We start from the raw sequence: 20,965 nt of genomic DNA, 5'->3' as shown, positions 1-20,965 counted from the left end.
CATTATTTGGTTGCCATTGACATTTTTTTGTACTCTTGATATCTGTTTTTTTTTTTGTTAGTGTAGATTGTAAAAATTTTGAAATGTTATGATTAAAAATGTTCATGTTTTACTGTGACTGTTGTACCATACCTGTGACATCTTACTGTTGTACCATAATGTGAAAAAACAATGCAAACTTGACAAAACAAAACAAAACAAAACAACGACAACAACAACAACAAAAAAAAAACAGTAACTCCAGGGTGTGTCTTCCAGATCATTGACATGATTTATGTAGAGACCTCATTGACTGGCTGGTAGTAGGTTGATGTTGACACCATATTGCGAGAGGCAAGTCCGCTAGGTAAGTCAATACAAGTAGACGAAAATTATGTGAGTTGTCCGAATAAAAAGCACAAATGATCACAGATAAATTTAATTGACCTTTACACTTTTATTCGGCTTTAATTAACAGACATACTGTATACTATACTACTGTATTATTAGCCAAATCAACTGAATTGAATACATTTTCATTCTCTGTACCGCCAGCAGCACTCATAAACTTAGCTTATTACTTGCTGATTCACATGTAGGCATGTATACACACTGACAGGCTTTTTACAAATGCTGCTATTAATTTAACAAATTAAAAAGAGATTAGAAAACATTAACTTGACACTAAGAAGAACACAGTAAAAGCACACATTTTTAATATATAATTCTGTATATTCACTGCTGACTGTCAGTTTATATGTTTTAATTTTAAAGACCTCGTTCATTTTTGGTCACAGTGAATGCTAATATTACTGCATACATGAATATAGACTATTGAGTACGTAAATGATTAATCAGAATCCTTTTCATGTGAACACGAGTGCTTTTTATTCAAAAAATCTCAAGTTCCCTCACTTGTATATGCTTGTGAAGCAGTCTTGTCTTGACATTTTGCAGCAGCAGGCAAACAGCCAATGAGGCGTAATTTTACATAATATTATGTCTATGATTTGGATCACTCTTGCTGGTCCCAAGCCCGGATAAAAGAGGAGGGCTGGAATTGTGACTTAAAAAAACAAAACAAAACAAGAATGGATAAAAGAAAGTTCATATGTTGTTCTAAACATATTTAGGGTGTTTCAGTTCTCACTTTTTGTCTCTCCCACTATGTTATTGTCCGGCAGCATCCAGTACAATTACATAAACATGACCAATTATGCAAATTAGACAATGACATCATTTAGTGACCTCTAACAACTTTTGGTACGGTTAATAGCTACTTTTTTCATTTCTTACTGAGAAGTTGGCAACACTACCTGTGAGGGATAGTCCCCCCTAGCTTTAGGTTTTGACCCCTAGTGGCCTCCCAAGAACCAAGAGTCATTAGTAGTAATTAAGCAATTAAACATGAAAGAAAAAACCTTTTTTTTGGTCCTTAACTCCAGTCCTCAACATGTATAGCAAATGTGAATTCATTTTCATAATTCTAACCCCATAAATGACAGTTTATTTACATAATGCTGCTTTTTAGCAGGGGCACCTGCATTAACAGGTGGATGCACATGGCTGCATTGTTTACTTTGCTCTGCAGGGATTGGCTGCTTTTTGGTTTTCAAAACTTTGATTTATGATGCAGACATGGTTGCAAATGTCATGTTGATGAAAGGGGATTTTTAATCACTTTATATCTTTTCACTTCAAAGACATAAATCAAAGAAAATGCCGTGAGAGTCGTTGATTATACAGACCATATCTCTCATGCGTGCATACCCACGCACATGCACATTCCTTGAGTGCTCAATAATGTAGGAATACAAACATAATCAAATTAATGTTTTTTATACCATGGCTATGAGATACAAAAATACAGTTTTTCCTGGTTTTCAACAATACATTTTTTCAGCACAGATTTCAGTGTGTTTTGGCTGCACCTACACACACAGGCTAATTTCTTAATACACATACACACCAGACTCTGACATCCATAAAAACACCCTAAGTAGTTTTAGTTGAAATAATAGATTCCACTGGCCTACAGTCACTTTTATATCCTATCAGTTCAAACACGGTCGTTATCTCCCACAATGCCACTCTACAAACATTGAAAAAATTGTGAAACATGGTGACAATTTCTATGTGTGCAAATATTTTTGCCTCTGAATGACTGAATTACAGAGGAATTAGCAGGCTTTCTTATTTCTGTATTGCAATGGGAGTAGAATGAAAATAAGTGGTTTTAATGGTAGTCAATGAGGCTTAAAGGGCTCAAGGAGGGAGAGTGTGAGTTTTTTGTCTGCACAGTGGGAAATTCTGTCAACACAGTGTGAATGCTGAAATTCCAAAAATTCATTAAAAAATGAACATCTTTGTGAAATATCATCATCTTAGCATGAAAACTGCCAAAGTGAGAGCAAAAAATACATTAAATATCCCTAAAAAGGCTGTAGGAGGGCCTGAGGGTTAAAATACTTTTTAGCAGGCTATTGCTCCTTGTATCATGGGATTGATAGGCAGTCACTAAGATGTACTAAGCTTTCTTTTCATCCTGTTCGCTTTTTGCGCCAAAATGGAGAGAAAACACAAATTTGGCGCTAAAACGTGAAGAAAGAGAGTAGGAAAGGTTAAATATCACCATGCTCTCTGACATCTTACTGCTTATCTTGCTCATCCTTAAACAACAGTGATGATAATGAGACGGTTGAAGACGACAGTAACCATTCTAAGTTACTCCTAGCACTAATCTGACAGTGGCCAACGACGAGTTTAGCGATGAAGCCCAGGAAGTCACACCAAGGTAGGAAGAATACTGCCACCAGCACCTGGGAGACCCATCCATGAGAGGTGATGGTGGAAGATACCTGTCCACCAACCATCCTCATCAGCTGAACAGAGTTTCCTTCATCTGAGGTTCATTAAGAGCTGCTAGTGTTTGTGTGGTTGGCAGCTCTGTCATCATGGAGGAGAGGAGGATGGAGGTTTAAAATACACCAAGATATGTACAAAGTTAAAAGTTTGGCAACTAGTTCTGCTTATACTTCAGTGGAGGATCATCATCTACAGTAAACACAGGAGACTGAGCAGGTACGACTTGTGAGTGAAACTTTGTTTTTTTCTAACCTTTATTTAATATCTTGTTTTCTGTCTTTGTTATGAACATGGTCTGAATGTCTTTTTAATTACGTGTTTACATCTTAGCCTGCATCTGTGCCACTGCCCATGCTGATGTAGAGCTGGGCTACCTTTACATGAATATTTTTTACAGACTGTTGTGTCTGTTTTGTTTGTAAAAGAATAGTTTGGGGTCTTTATATTATTCTATGTGGGAAAGCTGTGCTGGACAGCACACCTGGCCTGTTCACCTGTCAGTCAGCTGTCACTGCCTGTCAACACACTGCGCTGTCCGCGGTGCTGAAATACTTGAGCTTGAACCTTTTCCTCATTATCCTTCTATTGTTGTTCAACAGAACAAACTCTGTGGCCAAGTGGCTTTATTATATGCTTATGAGATATACACCCTATTCACTCAGGATTACCTCTGGGAATTTGTAGTAATCGTGTAGGACGTCCATGTCTCTGCTACTGTGCAATCCACCATATCTGTATGTAAATTTTGAATTTCATGGAAAATCTCTGTCCATATAGCAGCACACACAGAGGCCCAGAGATAATAGGCTACTGATCCCATCCATCTCGGTAATTCAGGGTGGTGTTTTTTAAGGTCCGTGCGCTTTGTCTGCACTTTTATCTGATCGGAAAAAAAAACACTACATGCTCTGTAGGACATGGTAAGCAAAGTTATGACACTTGAAGGCTTGCTATAGTTCTTTCATTTGAATTTCCATTTGTTTTTCCATTCATTGTTTAATTTGTTAATATTGATCGTTCATTCCTTCATAGTCTGTTTCATTGTCAGGCCCAGAACACACACTTTGTCATAACTGTGGTATTTGTGGGTATTGTGATAAACTCCCTTTGAAAATTTTAATGCTGAAATAATCTTTTCCCACCTTACTTTTTCAGTCTGGCCGCATTAAGGTCTGTTGAGAAGGAGTTCACTTTGTTATTGCATTTTTGTGTTTATTGTTTTTTTTTTGTAAATAAATACTGAAGAGCTAGAGTGTTTGTTTTTTCCCAGAGGTATACCACCATAAAGTTTATTTTTAGAGACCTGGTTTTGAGATGATGCATGAAAAACAAAGATGAACTTGTGTAGGCTACCCTTAAGACAACCTTTCATGAATGTGCTGTAAGTGTGTGTAAACGGATAAAAAACACAGGACAAACAGATACAGTTACGCCAAAGTGATATATATTAAAGATTGTATATACAAAACAACATATTTTGGGTAGAGAGAGAGAGAAAGAGTGTCCATGGCTTTTAGTTTTTAATCTGAGAGAAATATTTTCTTACTTTGTGCACGGTACAAAAACACACACAAACAACATAAAAACAGCAAACTGCTTTGGCTGATATAAATAATTGTTTTTCAAAAAGAGGAGGAACAGGGATGGAGTGGAGGGGAGGGAGTATTGCTCTTGACTCGTTTAACCTTTAAAACCCTGAGAAGATCAGAAATGAACTGGATGACACCCAACGGTCAGAGGTGGAGCAGAACAATGCAGAAATACAACATAAATTCCTCCTGAGTAGAGTTTTAGGTTCTTACTTAACTACTTCAACAACTTTTTAATTAAACACCTAACAGTATATATTAAAACAAAATTAAGCACTTTCTGTTCCTTACCTTTTCCTAACAGGCTATTTAACTTAAGATGTACGTCTGTTTTGAAGGGGGAATTTATTTTTGATCACCATGGTTTTTAAACAGTGAACTAATTTTCAGCATTAATTCTTCAGTGATCAAATTTATTTTTGTTCAGTAGGGCATTCATTGGCATTAAGGCCTTTTGTCTTTAACCATATCTTTTCTTTTCTTACTGATGATTTTTAAGAGATATTATAGACAATTCCTGGGTGTTTAAATCTGTGTATTTAACAAATCAAATATTTAACATGAGAAAAAAAAAAAACCCTGTAAAATGTGAGCATAAGGCAGACAAGGGTGAGGAACTTGTTCCCACGTAATGTCTGAATCTAAAAGGTAGGCCCTGCACACATGGGTGATAGTCACACTGACCACATCAGAACTAAGTATGTTTTAAGAACCTTGTTTTGTGCTAGTAGGACTGGTTTGTGCTCAATATTTCAAAGGTTTATGATGAGATTGAGTTATCTATCTTTGCACTTCGGAAGCCCCGAGTAGACATGCATTGATCTATTTAATTCAATCAATTCTCCTGTGATAGTTAAAAATTTTCAGTTTTTTTTCTTAAGATCTTGAATTGTTTTTCTCATTATCATAGGAAAAGCTTGTCTTGTGAAAACTGTGGCTTTTTAAAAATTTGATCTCTGATGGTCACTTCTATAATGCAGTGTTAATTTTGTCGACTAAAACTATTACTAAAAATGTTCTTCGACAGCCTTTTTTCCATGACAAAACTAGACTAAGACTAACAAAAATAGACTTGTGATGACTAAAAGTGACAAAAAGTAAATTTAGTTTTCATCAAGATGACTAAAACTGGGCCAAAATGTAATGTAGTTTTCATCGGACATTCAAAATCTGTGAGATTTCTCCACTGTGGGTAAATCTGTCAAAAACAATGCAGCTGTAGCTATTCTGCCCATTAGCAGTGGAAAGCAGGGACCCCAGGTTTAGCAGAGTGCATAGAACCCACTACCATGATTTGGTATCAGATTTAGGCAAGAAAATAAATGCTTGGACCAAAAGTAAGACTAAAATGTGATAACTTTTATGGACTAGAACTAGACTAACAGTAAAAATGTAGAAATGACAAAAATGTGTCTAAAACTAAGACATTTCATCTAAATACTAAAACTAAAAAAAACAGCTGCCAACATTAACACTGCTATAATGAAAAGTCTGTTAAAAATCATGAAATAATTTTGAGTAATGATGATGACAGGATGGAGAGGTTGTTAACTTTCAATATTTTTACGTTTATACACAAAAGCCTGGCAGAATCATTAGTAGGGGTGAGTATTGGCAAGAGCCTCACGATACGATACACATCACGATACTTGGGTCACGATACGATAGTATCACGATATATCAGGATATCAGAATATTGTGATATATTGTGATATTCTACAAAGTTAACTAAGAAAAATATAGAGATGATGTATATGTAAATCACACAATACGTTGGTGGTCTTCCCGCTATATTTCACAGCAGCAAGACAGAGCTTGCAAACGGCATTTCCTTTCTTTAACTCGCTGTTTGTGCTCACACAAACGTATGAGCAAGTTGTATTTTACTAACAACTCAGCTAAAATATGAATTTTTATTTTTTACCAAAAAATCGATATTAAGAGTTGAAGTATCGATATTGTATCGGATGTCAAAGTATCGTGGTATATTGCCATATCGATATTTTTTCACAGCTCTAATCATTAGGACGGTTTGTTTCATTAGTATTATTCTTTTTGTATTTATATTGGCGTCTTGTAAGTCTATTTTGGCTAGGCATTTTTGTTTATGCATGACACAATAATAAAATTAAAATCAAATAACCAATTGAGAAACAAAACAAGACTACTACCTAGTAGTTATATGCCTGTAGAGGCGTACACTTACCAGCAGTGAAAGTGCAGTGTTGCGTCAAGAAGAGGGGTGAGGCTTGTTTTTGTGGTTGTGTGATTTGTAAAAATCTAAATAGTGTAGGTGGATGTTTTGTAATAAATTTTGGATTACAAAGCTAGTTGAGGGCATGGGGGTCAAAATGATACATTATGATGTAAATATGGATGTAGAAGATAGAGAAAAATGTTACGTTTAGTCATCAAATTAAAACAAAAAGTCAAATAAAGACAGTGAAGATTGCTGTCATATGAATCCTGCTTTTGCTATTCTGACTACACCTCAGCAGCTTGTACTTTTTACTAAGTTTTATCATTACTTTATTTTCACCAGTCACTTTCTTAAAAAAATATTATCTGTACTTCTTAAAAAGAGTGTAAAGTTTTGCCACCTTTGCCCGTGAGAGACATCCAGAAGCACTTCACCACTTTCAACCTTGATTTATGAAGCAGCAAGACTGAAGGGTAAACCCAATCTCACCTTTTTGACCCTTTGTACTGCATTTACTCCACCTGATAAGAAAACGACTGATTGTACTGCAATTGGACCCATATAAACATTTGTGGTGCTGAAAATTATTTATGCTTTGAAAGGACTGATCTTTTTGGTTTTTAGTGCCTATAAAGATTTTCTGAGACATAAACCGGAGCTTCATTAAGATAAAAACAAACATCTTAATAATGAAAAATAACAAAACACATCAATAAAATCCACATCTTATTTGCATATCAGTGTCCTTCCTGTGTTTTCCTGGTGTTGTGTCTTCATGTTACTGTTGTATTTATGTCACCCAGCTGTCCATCCTCATGCGTTTGACTGTCGGACTCTGCCTTCCCTCCGAGCGGCTCACAGGGAGCGGGTGGAAGTCCGGCCGCCGCTGCTGCTGCTCCTCCCGCTCGCTGCCGCCCTCATGTGAGCTGCAGGAAGAGCTGACGCTGTCTGCAGGAGACCTTCCCATCTCTGCTCTGGCTGATGACGAGGCATGAGGAGGAGGAGGGGCGTGAGCCTGTATCATGTACCCTGACTGGCTGAGGTGGTCTCGAGGTGGGGAGATGGGCTCGGCTTTGATGTTGACATTGTGGTCGGTGTTGATGGAGAGATTGGAGCTCCCAGAGCTACAGACAGAGAAACACAGAGAGAAATGGTTTTAAATACCATAAATGAGGAGTGACAGCACCATCTAATGGTCATCTTCAACTTTATTATTACTTCATTTACTTTACAGTCAAGTAAAACCACAAAACATAGCACACATAATCACACAAACTCATTCACATGGAACACTGAAATTCATACAAGTATATATTAAATGACTGAAACCATCTTCTGACACCAGCAAGGAAAAATGAAATACTTCATACTGGACCATTTTAGAATTTAGATGTGTAATGGCCTGTGTGATTGAGGACTTTTTCATCCTGTCTGACTTAGCCTTTGGTAATCTGGCTTCCTGTAGGAGGTAAGAAGCTCAAATTTATCATGAGGACACTCAGGACACTGAACAATGTCTTCAGGGATAGATGTTACTCTTTTGTCAAAGGTCTGAGACAAATCAGATGTCTTAATGCCAATAATTTTACAGGCAGCCTAAACAATGTGCTCCAATCTGTTTGTCTCCTTGTTAAAGGCTACCAAACTAGTGGTGGAGCTGAGAATATCTGTGGACAGAAAAGAGAATTTGGCTTAAAATGAAACTTGTCCTGTGGTTGAATAAATAATTAATCTACTCTCAGTACCCCGTCATGACAAAGTGAAAGCAGGATTTTAGATTTTCCTGAAAATGTATTAAAAATAAAAAATGAAATATCATATTGACACAAGTATTTAGATCCTTTGCAAAAACACTGTAAATGTAGCTCAGGTTCGCCCCATTTCTCTTGATCGTTGCTGAGATGTTTCTACACCTTGATGGAGTCCACCTGTGGTAAATTAAACTGATTGGACATGATTTGGGAGGGCACACATCTCTCTAGCAAAGGCCTCACAGCTGACAATGCATATCAGAGCAAAAACCAAGCCATGAGGTCAAAGGAAATGCCTGCAGAGCTCAGAGACCAATTTCATGAAACCAATTTTTATATTTCACAAAGACAACCCAAGTAAATGGAAAATGCAGTGTTTGAAGATTATTTAATTTTTAAAGGGAGGAAAAAATCCAAACCTCTCTGGCCCTGTGGGAAAAAGTAATTGCCACCCTTGTTGAATCATGAGTTAACTGTGATTAACCACAGTTTTTGGAAAGCTGAGTTCAATTTCACTGGCCACACCCAGGCCTGATTACCACCAGATCTGTTGAATTAAAAAAATCACATATGTAGAAGCTGTCAGGCAAAATGAAGTAGGCTACAAGATCTCAAAAAGAAATGCATCATGCCACGAGCCAAAGAAATTCAAGCACAAATGAAAAAACAAAGTGACTGGAATTCTATTAGTCTGGAAAAGGTTACAAAGCCATTTCCAAGGCTTTGGGACTCCAGCAAACCACAGTCAGAGCCATTATCCACAAACGGAGAAAACGAGGAACAGTGGTGAACCTTCCCAGGATTGGTCGGCCAACCAAAATCACTCTGAGAGTGCAACCATGACTCATCCAGTAGGTCACAAAAGAACCTAGAACAACATCCGAAGACCTGTAGGCCTCACTGGCCTCAGTTAAGGTCAGTGTTCATGACTCAACCATAAGAAAGACACTGGGCAAAAATGGCACCCATGGAAGAGTTCCAAGGCCAAAACCACTGCTGACCAAAAAGAGCACAAACGCTAGTCTCACATTTTCCAAGAAACATCTTGATGATCCCCAAGACTTTTGGAGAAATATTCTGTGGACTGACGAGACAAAAGTTGAACTTTTTGGAAGGTTTGAGTCCCGTTACATCGGGCGTAAAAATAACACAGCATTTGATAAAAGGAACATCATGCCAACAGTCAAACATAGTGGTGTCAGTGTGATGGTCTGGGGCTGCTTTGCTGCTTCAGGACCTGGACCACTTGCTGTGATTGATGGAACAATGAATTCTGCTGTCTACCAGAACATCCTGAAGGCCAACGTCCGGCCATCAGTATGTGCCCTCAAGCTCAAGCGCTCTTGGGTTATGCAGCAGGACAATGACCCGAAATACACCTGCAAGTCCACCTGTCAATGGCTCAAGAAGAAACTAAATTAAGGTTTTGGAGTGGCCCAGTCAGGGTCCGGACTTAAATCCAACTGAAATGCTGTGGTGTGACCTTAACAGCAGTTCATGCTGGAAAACCCTCCAATATGGCTGAGTAAAGCAATTCTGGGAAGAAGAGTGGGTCAAAATTCCTCCACAGTGATGAGAAACACTCATCGCCTGTTATCGCAAATGCCTGATTTCAGTTATTGCTGCCGAGGGTGGCACAATGAGTTATTAGGTTCAGGGGGCAATTACTTTTTCCACACAGGGCCAGAGAGGTTTGGATTCCCCCCACCCCTTAAAAACTTGGATAATCATTCAAACACTGCATTTTCTATTTACTTGGGTTGTCTTTGTGAAATATAAAAATTGGTTTGATGATCCGAAACATTTAAATGTGATAAATTTGCAAAAAACTCAGGAATCAGAAAGGGGCAAATACTTTTTCACACCACTGTATATGACACCTGCAACTGCTTTAAGTTCATCAGCAACATCCTTACTGATTAGAGACCGTTTCACACTACAGATCTGATAATCAATCACTGCTCTCCATCAACCACAAAAGATGATCCATCATTTTCACATAATGGCATGATAGACTGAGGAAAAGTTTGACACTACCAGCATCTTTTCCCTCCTTGACATAAAAAAAAAACCTGTTACGTCAACTGTGCTATATTTTGCACTTTCTGTGTCTACTGCTTACATTTCCGTGTACCTATTGCATATATTCTTATCTATATGTTCTGTTTTCCTAATTTTCTGATACATTTCTACATTTAGAAATGCTTTATCATGTTTAAAAGCTGACTACAGGGGTAAATAAAGTATTTCTGACTCTAATCTGATGAGATGTTTTTTTTTCCTGCAGCCTTTATTCATAGTCATTTGCCTGTCCTCATGCTTGCTTGTGTTTCTTTTGTTATGCAAGGCTGACTGTTACGACTTTTTATCTCAATTGCTTTTAAATCCTCTTACTTTATATTTTGATCATTCTTATGTCATTTTATTTCAGTAAAGCACATTGCTTGCAGCTTGTTTTAAAATGTGCTTCCAAAAATAACCTTACATAATGTGGTATGACCTTATATGTCGATAATTAAAATATAAACATTAAGTTGTTGTCAAAATTCATCAGTAGTGTACATTTTTAGAGTAAATGATCACATAAAGCTTTGCTTTGCATGCAGAGCTTTTTAAAACTTCATGTACATTTTAAGTAAAGACTTTCTGATCACACTTTATAAAAACATTATAACAGCCAATAAGAGTGTGTTGTCTGCGGCTGGTTTTGAGATTCTATTACAGTACCTTTGCTGTAGACAGTCATGTTTACATGCAGTTAGAGCAAAGAATCCAATTTCTGTGTTAGTCTGACTAAGACTGGACCTTAAAAATGCATGTCAAGATTTTAGTTCCACTGAGATCATAGATAGTGCTGTTGGAGCTAGATTTTCTCTTGCATGTATATACCTCAACCAGACCCAAACTGGACAAGGTACTCTGCACATGCTCCACTGCCTCTCCAGTGGGCTTTGACCTGAAAGTCCAACAGTATGAATACTAAGCCTAACAAGTCAGGTTGTCATTTGCCTTTGACTAACATGGGGGTAAAGTGCATTGTCTACCAGATGTAAAGCAAAGAGCATGCTGTAAAACTGCTCACATTTTGCATACAACCAGTTAGCTGCTTGCTAACTTGATAGCAAGGTCTAGTGAAAGTAGGTTCAGTAGTATCTAGCAGCAAAGGGGGTACATCGGAATCAGGCATATGTCTTTCAATCCTTCAATTTTCCTTGGTACATTTATCCTGGGACAGGATGGTAGTCCAGTTAATCCTTGTGGAGCTATAACTGTAGACTGATTTAGCTATGCTTGTCAACCTACTGAGAGTTTGCCAGCTAATTTATTTAACAGAGGTTCAATGGATTTAATAACAGAACTGTTTTAAGCTGTAGAAAACCATTAATCAGAAAGACAGAGGTGAGCTGTGTCAGAAGTTTACCTCAGTGAGCTCAGTTGGTGTTGTTGCCATGCTGCCATGGAGCCAAGAGAGGAGCCAGCAGGAGAGCTGAAGGCTGGCAGCTCAACGCTGTTCAGGGAGTACTCTGACAACGAGAGAGAGAGAGACAACATGAAATACAGCAACATGAAGATAGAACTGGTCTGACAAAACAATTCAGCTACACTTTACAATATCCATCATTCATTACCTATTTCATTCCTTTTGGTAATGATTAACACACTACTAATGGAGGGTTTAATGTGTGCAACACTTTTCTCATTTAATAAGTAGTCTGTCATCACCTGTGACACAATGTATTAGAAATAAACTGATTCAAATTGACTAACAGCATGCATTATAGCATTACAGACAGGAAGTACATACAGTATTAAGTACACAGTACATACAGTAAACAGCACATATTTAATTATTGGTTTACATCTTTTTCTCCTTGAGAAATCTTCAAAATTCTCAAAACAGATCAGCTATTGTCTGAAAACAAGGAAAAGTCTTTTAGGGCTTTTGTTTCAGTCAGTTATCAGCTAGATGTGTTGTCATTGTTTACTGTCTGACTGGCAATAATAGATTTGCAGCTTGCAGGCTTCACGTACACGTAGATGCTTGTTTATACAGATTAATCATTATCAAATCACTGATGACTGTTAATGGGATCCCATATTACAACAGATGGACCGTATCTCTTTCGTGCTACACACAGATTATACATGAAACAAAGCGTTGCAGATTCTGTGACTAATGACTAAAGTTATAATGATACAAAAATTTTAAATTTGGATTAAAGTCTGTTAAAACCCAAAGAAAACTGATACATGGCAGGGGGATCCAGGCTTCATCTGGTAATTTTCTCACAATATAAAAGCTGTTAAAACACCTCATAATCTTACTTACAACTTCTTGCCCAACTACAGTGTTCATTTAGAAGTTGGACATTTATGTTTTTTTTTTTGTGCAGCAGGAGCAATAGGCATATTTCTTAACTATAAGTCATCTTGTTAATAGGTTTCATGTCTTTTGTAACTTATATGGAGGCATCAGCAGCAATATTAATCAGTTTTGTATCCACCTGATACTCCATCACAGAAGGCTTCAACAGGGCAAAAACAAACATTGATTAACAACAAACATAAACAGATAAAAATAGAAGTATATAAATCAATTCTGATGTCATTGGGTCATTAGAGGCAAAGTTGTCAACAGAATTATATCAAAAATACAATAATCAACAGGTACCGTTGTTGTAGGCGGAGCTGATGCCGGAGTAGGCCAGACTCTGGTGGGTCAGACTGGGTGTTGTCATGGAAACCACAGGTGTGGACAGAGGCTGGTTAGACTGAGTGCTGCTGAGCCTCTGGTTACTCTGGAAATAAGACAAAAAGAAATCCACAGGGTTTATTCATCCATCTTTTAAAGCGTCACTGACTTTTTTATTTTTACCTTTAAAATTCTTCACTCAGTCTGTTGCTTAGATTGAAGCTATTTACTACATACAGTTCATTAAGAGCAAGCAAACATGGCTTGTGATACCTCATTGAACCACATGATGGCAGTAAAAACTCATTACTGGAGCTTCTCTGCAGTGAGACACTAACACTTTTTCACTATGGTCTTAAGTTTATGTAAAATGTGTTCTTTTTTAGTCTCATTTAAAAAGTTCCCACAGACTTGAGACAGGCTAGCTGAGTGTTGAGTTTCAGAGTTTTGATAAAATAAACATAAAAACCTACCATGTTTTACCATATACAGATCGATTAGAAACCACCAGAATGGATATTTCTTTAGTTGGTCCCTAGGTCCTTATCTAATAATACACAGTAAGATAAATAATGAAAGTAGTTTGAACAAGGGTCCAGTTTGTAAAACTTGTGAATATGTAGAATTATTACACTGATATGAGAGATGGATGTTTTTGTCCACTGACATAACTGTGACTTGTTTCCAATACCTCTTGCTGAGCTATAATTCAACAAGTCAGAGCTTCTCCATCATTTCAGTCACACTGAGGTTTTTTTTTTAAAGCCAAAGAAATCAGGCATGTCTCAAGGTTTATCCTGTCAGACTGAGCTGCATAGTTAGGTGTTACCCCCTACACCCTTGAGTTTCAGAAGATTATCTTTATTATCATTTTAACAACTTTGAAACATTATTGTACGATTACAATGTCTGCACACTATTGATATGACCTCATGGTTTACTTGGTGTCTGTGACATCTAGGTTCTGATGTTATTATTTACTTGATCATGTTCTCTGCTCTTGCACTGTTGGGTTCTGTTGATGTTTCTGGGTATCATTGTTCTGTTGTCTCTGTCTTTTCTTAGTTGCTTTGCTCTTAACCATGTCGAAGCACTTTGTAAACCTTTGTTTTTAAAAGTGCTCTATAAATAAAGTTATTATTATTATTATTATTATTATTATTATTATTATTATTATTATTTTTATTATTATTATCATCATCTTTAGAGAGAGGAAGAACAAGAAGCAAAGAAGCAGAGGAACAAGTTATAAAATCCTTGATTTGATCGTTTGGGACAAGCTGTGTGGATGGATGGATGCATGGATGGATGGACTAATATTACTCATTTTTGAGTCTGTGAACAACACTGCACACTGCAGTCTCTGTTAACAGTAGAGATGTGTATTGAAATCCAGTACCAACATAGTACTGGTGCCTACTCATCCAATACTGAACACTGAATTACAAGGCAGATTTCAGTGCTTCATTTCAGTACCTCTCCATCCCAATGTGATCCCCGTCACTTCAAGGGAGAAACCTCAAATTTGTTACATGAATAAGGTTATGGCTGTTTCCTTTACTTTTTTGTTTAATTGGAACCATATTTCTGAGTCATTTATGATACCAAGACAGCTGCCAGATTTCAAAAACACTTTTTTCTCTAAAAAGAATCAATTCAGGCACCGTTTAGGCATGGCATCTTTTAAAAATTATTGATTGAGCATCAGAGTAAAAAAAAAAACTCAGCTTGAAATGGTCCCATATTAACAGCTCCAGAAACTGCACCAACTTAAATTCATTCAAGAAAAAACTAAACCTTTTTTGTTGGACCAATTGAGCACAGCAAACCCTTAATTATTCTCTATTTTGCTTCTGCTTTTGTGTTTTCTGTTAACATGTTATTCTTGCTATCTTCTTTTAGCATTTTATTTATTGTATCGTAATAATTTGTACTATTTGACATTAATTTGTAAGTTCAATTTTTCAATTAGGAGGGCCACTCGACAAGCCCATTTGGGTTTCTTTGGCTTCTCCTGCACATTTATTCGTTATCTGATTTCTACATTATCATCCTCTGCATGTACTGTATTTCTTGTTTATTCTGTATCTTTATTTTCCTTTTCTTTGTTCAATAAAACAAAATAAAATGAATAAAGTATAAACTCTTCATCTGTATGAAATTAATGCTTCCTTACTGCTGTATCAAATGTAAACTTTGATTTAGTCATAGAGAAAGTCTGGGTGAACTTGTGGTTTGAAATTAGTTGTCTGGTGAAGGGAAAAATATTCTAAAATTTGTATGGACTGATGTTAATACCTTAAGCATTGATTATTCTGTCCATTAAAATTAATTTTAAAGTATGAGTCTGCACAGCAGATAGCAGTAACATTATTGTAGAGAATGACTTCTCTGAGCACCTACAAATACACCTGACTCCAACTGACCACCCATCACATCTTCTATTTTCACAACCTTTTTTTTTTTTTTTTTTTACTTCCAACCACTTTGCTTAGTTTTGAAATCGTTCCACTTTAATAGTGATAAAAGACTTTGCAAGGAATCAAGTTTGCTGCTATAACCTTATTGCTATTAAATTGTGCGTTTTACTAAATTGTCCAGAAACCCTTAAATACCAGCAGACACTTTGTGTATCGACCTAGATAAAAAATAAGTAATGTTAGTGTTCGACCCTCTCTCATAAACTGCATGCATTCTTGAATTTAATACATTTCTAACAGTTAGTAAAAATTTTGTGTTGTTTCTCACTCATGTTCCCAGTCCAGCCTGATGATGTCAACATGAGATCATTCACACAAACACATACATCATGATGGTTAAGCTTCCTGATACACACTATCAGAGTTGACAAAGTGTGATGTTTGCAACATTTCTTTAAGTTTCCTTCCTCTTTTCTTATGTGATCAGAGAAAAGCTAAACCAGTATGATTATGGTTGACAAGTTAAAAAACATCTTGCATTTAGGAAAAAGATAAAGAGATTTTTTTTTTACTATAGAAAAAGCAATACCCTATTTTCAAACATCCTGGAATACAGAATTGCTCAGAACCTTACTGGGGACAAGAGTTAAAAATCATCAACAATTATAAACTCTCTGTGCCTCACATCAGTTTCATGCACTGTATTGAAACTGCACCGCCCCTATTGTATAAAAAACTTTTACTTAATTCAGAAGTTACCCAAAGTTAACACAAACACATCCATCCTTTCAGACATACAGAGGAATAAGTGAAAGGCTGTGGAGAAGCTGCTGTCTGAACTCAACAGCTTTAACAAAAGAGAATAAAAAGCAGAAACATGTCAAGATCTCTGCAGTTAAACTCCTCATCTGCTAAACAACACTAGCACATCAGTGACTGTTTGTGGTTTTGTTGCATGTTTCAACTTCACACCACAAAGTCGACCCCCAAAGCTGAAGTGTTACACTCAGACTGCAGAAGAAACACAGCTCCTTGAACATGTTGTCAATCAATGATTCATCGTCCAGTGATCAACAGTAAACAGTTTGATGAGAAATGATGATTAACAGAGGTGTGGAGAGGCCAGGCTGACAGCTGAAAGGATGTTTATTCAGTTAAGATTTAGTCAGACAAGATTTTATCAACACTAACACCCGTCCCAAAATGAATAAAAGGCTCAAGAATTCACACAAGAAGGAAGTTCAAATTGTAGTTTACTTTAATTATATTCACTCATGCCTCTTATTACAAACGAAAACTAAACATCATTATGGTCTGAGTTTTCGATGCCAATAACTAATTTTTAGCTTGTCATTGTCTTGTGTTTGTTTGTGTTTGTTCTATCAATATTTACCGTCATAATATTCACTTATATTCACATCATTTCTCTTATTTATAGGGACAGAACAATACACTCAAGGCATAATATGAAACGGATCGCCATACTGGGTTTATAATACAACTTTTTATAATACAAGACTGTCTTTTTTCTTTCTTTTTTTTTTTTTTATGTAGTTAATGTATTAACTTAAGTTCCGGAGCAGGGCCACACCAAAAAACCACACCCTCAATCACCTGACCAGCCTACTTAAATATAGCCATCCCACATCACGCTGTCTGTCTGAGAGTCTTCAAAGAGACAGACCAAGCCTCAACCCCAAGTGCTTGATTGTATATTTATATAAATATATATATACATCTATAAAACGCATTCATAAACTAGAAAAGCACTCAGGGAGCGCAGACCTTTGCCATCAGCCCTATCTCCCAACAGTACAGAATCCTTTAAAAAATTCCTGGATCCAGATGGTGAGCCGGATCACTTCCAAAATCTAATCAGTTCTTCCTTATGCCATTTCTGACATTTCCTGAAAATGTCATCAAAATCCATCCATAACTTTTTGAGTTATGTTGCTAACAAACAAACTAACAAACCCTGCTGATCACATAACCTCCTTGGCGGAGGTAAAAACAAGAACTCACTATGGATCCTGAATTCCATCTGCACGATCCAGATGTAGATCCGTACAATGATGACCAAACAGGCTATCCCCTGCTCACCGAAGAACAGCAGCCCATAGAAATGCAGCCCGACTCAGACCACAGCCAGGAGTCATAGCGGAGCCACCTGCTGTCTGTGGTTAGCGTGCCTTGAACCCGCCACCTCAACTCAAAATGCCCAAGCGTAATCCCTGTGACTCCCGTCATGTCGCAAGCCTCATCCCACCATCAGCATGGCACGAAACTCGAGGACGCCACAGGAATGGACACTGGCATCAATCTCCCCCACTCCACAATGGTCTCACTCACCAGCCACTTGTCATCCAAGTCAACACGGTGCGTCTTCGCTGTCGCAGCTGACTGCTCACTCACAATCCTCCGTTAAGCACTCAAAATAAAAGCATCGCATTCCACTGCAATGATAAAAAAATCAACTTTTTTCCAGCTCTACTCTTCATCCAAAAAAACACCAAAGCAACAACCAAGCCTCCCGCACTTCCTGCTCCCTTGTCAGAGCCACCACTGTGAGAGTTGTAAAGTGTGACGTCACGGAGCCGCTCCCACATCCACAGCCTCCTTCATCAGCTCCTTCTGCTTGTGATCAGGTCGTATTAACCCATAGACTGTAGAAAGAACTGGACAAACCCTGTGTGATGTCAGCCATCTGCTTACAATAGGTGGACTCAAACAGCTCTTGAAGCCAATCCACGGCAGCTTCCATATTGAAATCACAATCTTAACCAAACTTTGGATCAACCTAACGGCCCGCCCAGTAAGCACGACTTCCTGTCAGCTAGCTAGCTAGCATTCTGTTTGACAGAAATGTAGCCTCTGCCTGTGGAGCTATCTGCCAATCAATGTGACAGTCAGTCCACAGTGAGGTTTTTCCTAAATATAATCTAAACCATTGTGGTACAAAAAAAACCTTTCCCCCCCTAAGTTCTTATTCGCATGCTTCAAAATCTTCGCTTATTTTTTGTGCGTTTCCATGGCAACGTTTCAATGCCACTTACAGGCTTGGTATATATTTCACAGCGTTTTCAGTCGTTTTCCGTGCTTATGCGGACATCTCCTGAAACAATCCCGTGTTTATGGAAAACCTTTTTTCGCTCCCTCCTGGCCACCAGAACTACAATCATTAGACTCCGAATCTCAGTCTCCTTCATCCGCCCTCTACGAACTCTATCCCATCATCATCGCAGCCATATTTTGGGGGCACGAATATTCAAAAAATTCATACTCATTCACTCTGATAACTCAGCAGTGATCAGCAGTCATCGAGATCATTAACAAAGAAGTTCAGGCTACTGGCCCCAGAATCCGATCCTCATCCAGCTCCGGTCCTACCATTTTCAGCACAGCCTTCAATTAGCTCTACAGCTAACTTCTCACAAGCCTCACGGGAAGCAATCCTCAAAAGCATAGCTCCCTCAACACTCTCTGCTCAACTCACTGGCTGGAATTGTTTCAAGTCTTATCATACGTCATACCAAATTCCTTCTCCCACCACAACATCATGTCCATCCGCAACTTCATCTCGCTACTCACAAAATACAAAAATTTAGCCCTCCACCATTCAGACTGTCACACAGTCTGTCTGAGAGTCTTCAACTCACTCTCCCTCATATTTGCCTGTACAGCTCCTCAGTAGCTACTCAATACTTAAAATACAATTTAAATTTATTACTTTTTACTTTCACTTGAGTAGATTTCTAGACAAGTCCTTTTACTTTAGTTTTAACCAGAGTAACTGTACTTTTGCTTGAGCACAATAGTCATGTACTTTTCCACCTCTGATCTGGTTTTAAGGTAAAACAAAAAAATCTGAATATCCTGAAAAATGTGTAGGTTTGGAAGGTGGGTTGTATAAAATCAAGACAAATTTAATTTTGTGTAAAATTATGACAAGGGCTCATGATCACCCCAAGACTGATAAGCAGATTTATGCAGCGTTGGTAGTATGGCAGACGTTGTACCAGACCACTGTGGTGAAGAGAGAGCTGCGGTGGAAGGCAAAGCTCTCAATTTACTGGTTGGTCTTCGTCCCAACACTCACCTTTGGTCATGAATTCTGGGTAATGACCAAAAGAATGAGATTTTGGGTTCAAGCAGTCAAAACGAGATTCCTCAGGAGGGTGTCTGGGCTCAATCTCAGAGATAAGGTAAGGAGCTTGGACAACTGGGTGAAGCTCAAATTAGAGATGCTGCTCCTTCCCAGTAAAAGGAGCCAGTTGAGGTGATTTGTGCATTTGGTCAGGATTAGAGATGGGTGTTTGGAAGAAACCTGCCAACTCGAGCTTCTATTGTATAATGTTAACAATCAATTAATTGATTAATCATTTTTATGTATAAAAACATTCATACATGGGCATATATATATATGTACATATATATATATGTATGTACAGTCGTGGACGAAAATGTTGGCACCCCTGGAGTTTTTCCAGAAAATACACCATTTCTCCCGAAAATTGTTGCAATCAACAAATGTTTGGTATACATGTTTTTATTGCCTTTATGTGCATTGAAACAACACAAAAAATCAGAAGGAAAAAGACAACATTCACATAATTTTACACAAAACTCAAAAAATGGGCCGGACAAAATTGTTGGCACCCTCAACTTAATATTTGGTTGCACACCCTTGGGAATTAATAACTGAAACCAATCGCTTCCTATAACCATCAACAAGCTTCTTACACTTCTCAACTGGAATTTTGGACCACTCTTCTTTTGCAAACTGCTCCAGGTCTCTCAGATTTGAAGGGTTCCTTCTTGCAATAGCAGTTTTGAGATCTCTCCATAGGTGTTCAATGGGATTTAGATCTGGACTCATTGCTGTCCACTTCTGAACTCTCCAGCGCTTTGTCTCCAACCATTTCTTGTTGTTTTTAGAGGTATGTTTGGGGTCATTGTCCTGCTGGAACACCCATGACCTCTGACGCAGACCCAACTTTCTGACACTAGGCCCTACATTGCGGCCCAAAATTTTTTGATAGTCTCCAGATTTCATGATTCCTTGCAGACAGTAAAGGCACCCAGTGCCAGAGGCAGCAAAACAACCCCAAAACATCCTTGAACCTCCACCATGTTTGACTGTAGGTACTGTGTTCTTTTCTTTGTAGGCCTCATCCCGTTTTCTGTAAACAGTGAATAGATGTGCTTTTCCAAAAAGCTCTACCTTAGTCTCATCTGTCCACAAAATGTTCTCCCAGATGGATTGAGGCTTACTCAGGTACATTTTTGCAAACTCCAGTCTGGCTTTTTTATGTCTCTTTGTCAGCAGTGGGGTTCTCCTCAGTCTCCTGCTATAGTGCTTCATCTCATTCAGATGACCACGTATGGTCCCAGCTGACACTTTTGCACCCTTAGTCTGCAGGACAGCCTGATTTTGTGTGGAAGTTGACTGAGGATGTTTATCCACCATT

The 20,965-nt window shown here is 37.9% G+C and overlaps 1 protein-coding gene across 3 annotated transcripts in view; it reads right to left on the bottom strand.

The window, feature by feature from the left end:
- Positions 1–5,800: 5,800 nt before the first annotated feature.
- Positions 5,801–20,965, bottom strand: part of LOC121513608 (myocyte-specific enhancer factor 2A-like) — a 97,792-nt gene continuing 82,627 nt past the window's right edge. For all 3 annotated transcript variants that reach the window (XM_041793465.1, XM_041793475.1, XM_041793455.1), the window contains 3 exons: positions 13,057–13,183; positions 11,806–11,908; positions 5,801–7,757 (listed from right to left, as the gene is read on the bottom strand). In XM_041793465.1, coding sequence (XP_041649399.1) covers positions 7,424–7,757; positions 11,806–11,908; positions 13,057–13,183 — 564 coding nt within the window. In that variant the 3' untranslated portion in view covers positions 5,801–7,423. The remainder of the gene's footprint in view (positions 7,758–11,805; positions 11,909–13,056; positions 13,184–20,965) is intronic.

The sequence above is a fragment of the Cheilinus undulatus genome, linkage group 1 (genome assembly GCF_018320785.1).
Source record: "Cheilinus undulatus linkage group 1, ASM1832078v1, whole genome shotgun sequence".
NCBI classification, from domain to species: Eukaryota; Metazoa; Chordata; class Actinopteri; order Labriformes; family Labridae; genus Cheilinus; species Cheilinus undulatus.
Note: the sequence above shows the minus strand (reverse complement) of the source record. Positions and strands in the feature narration are given on the sequence as shown.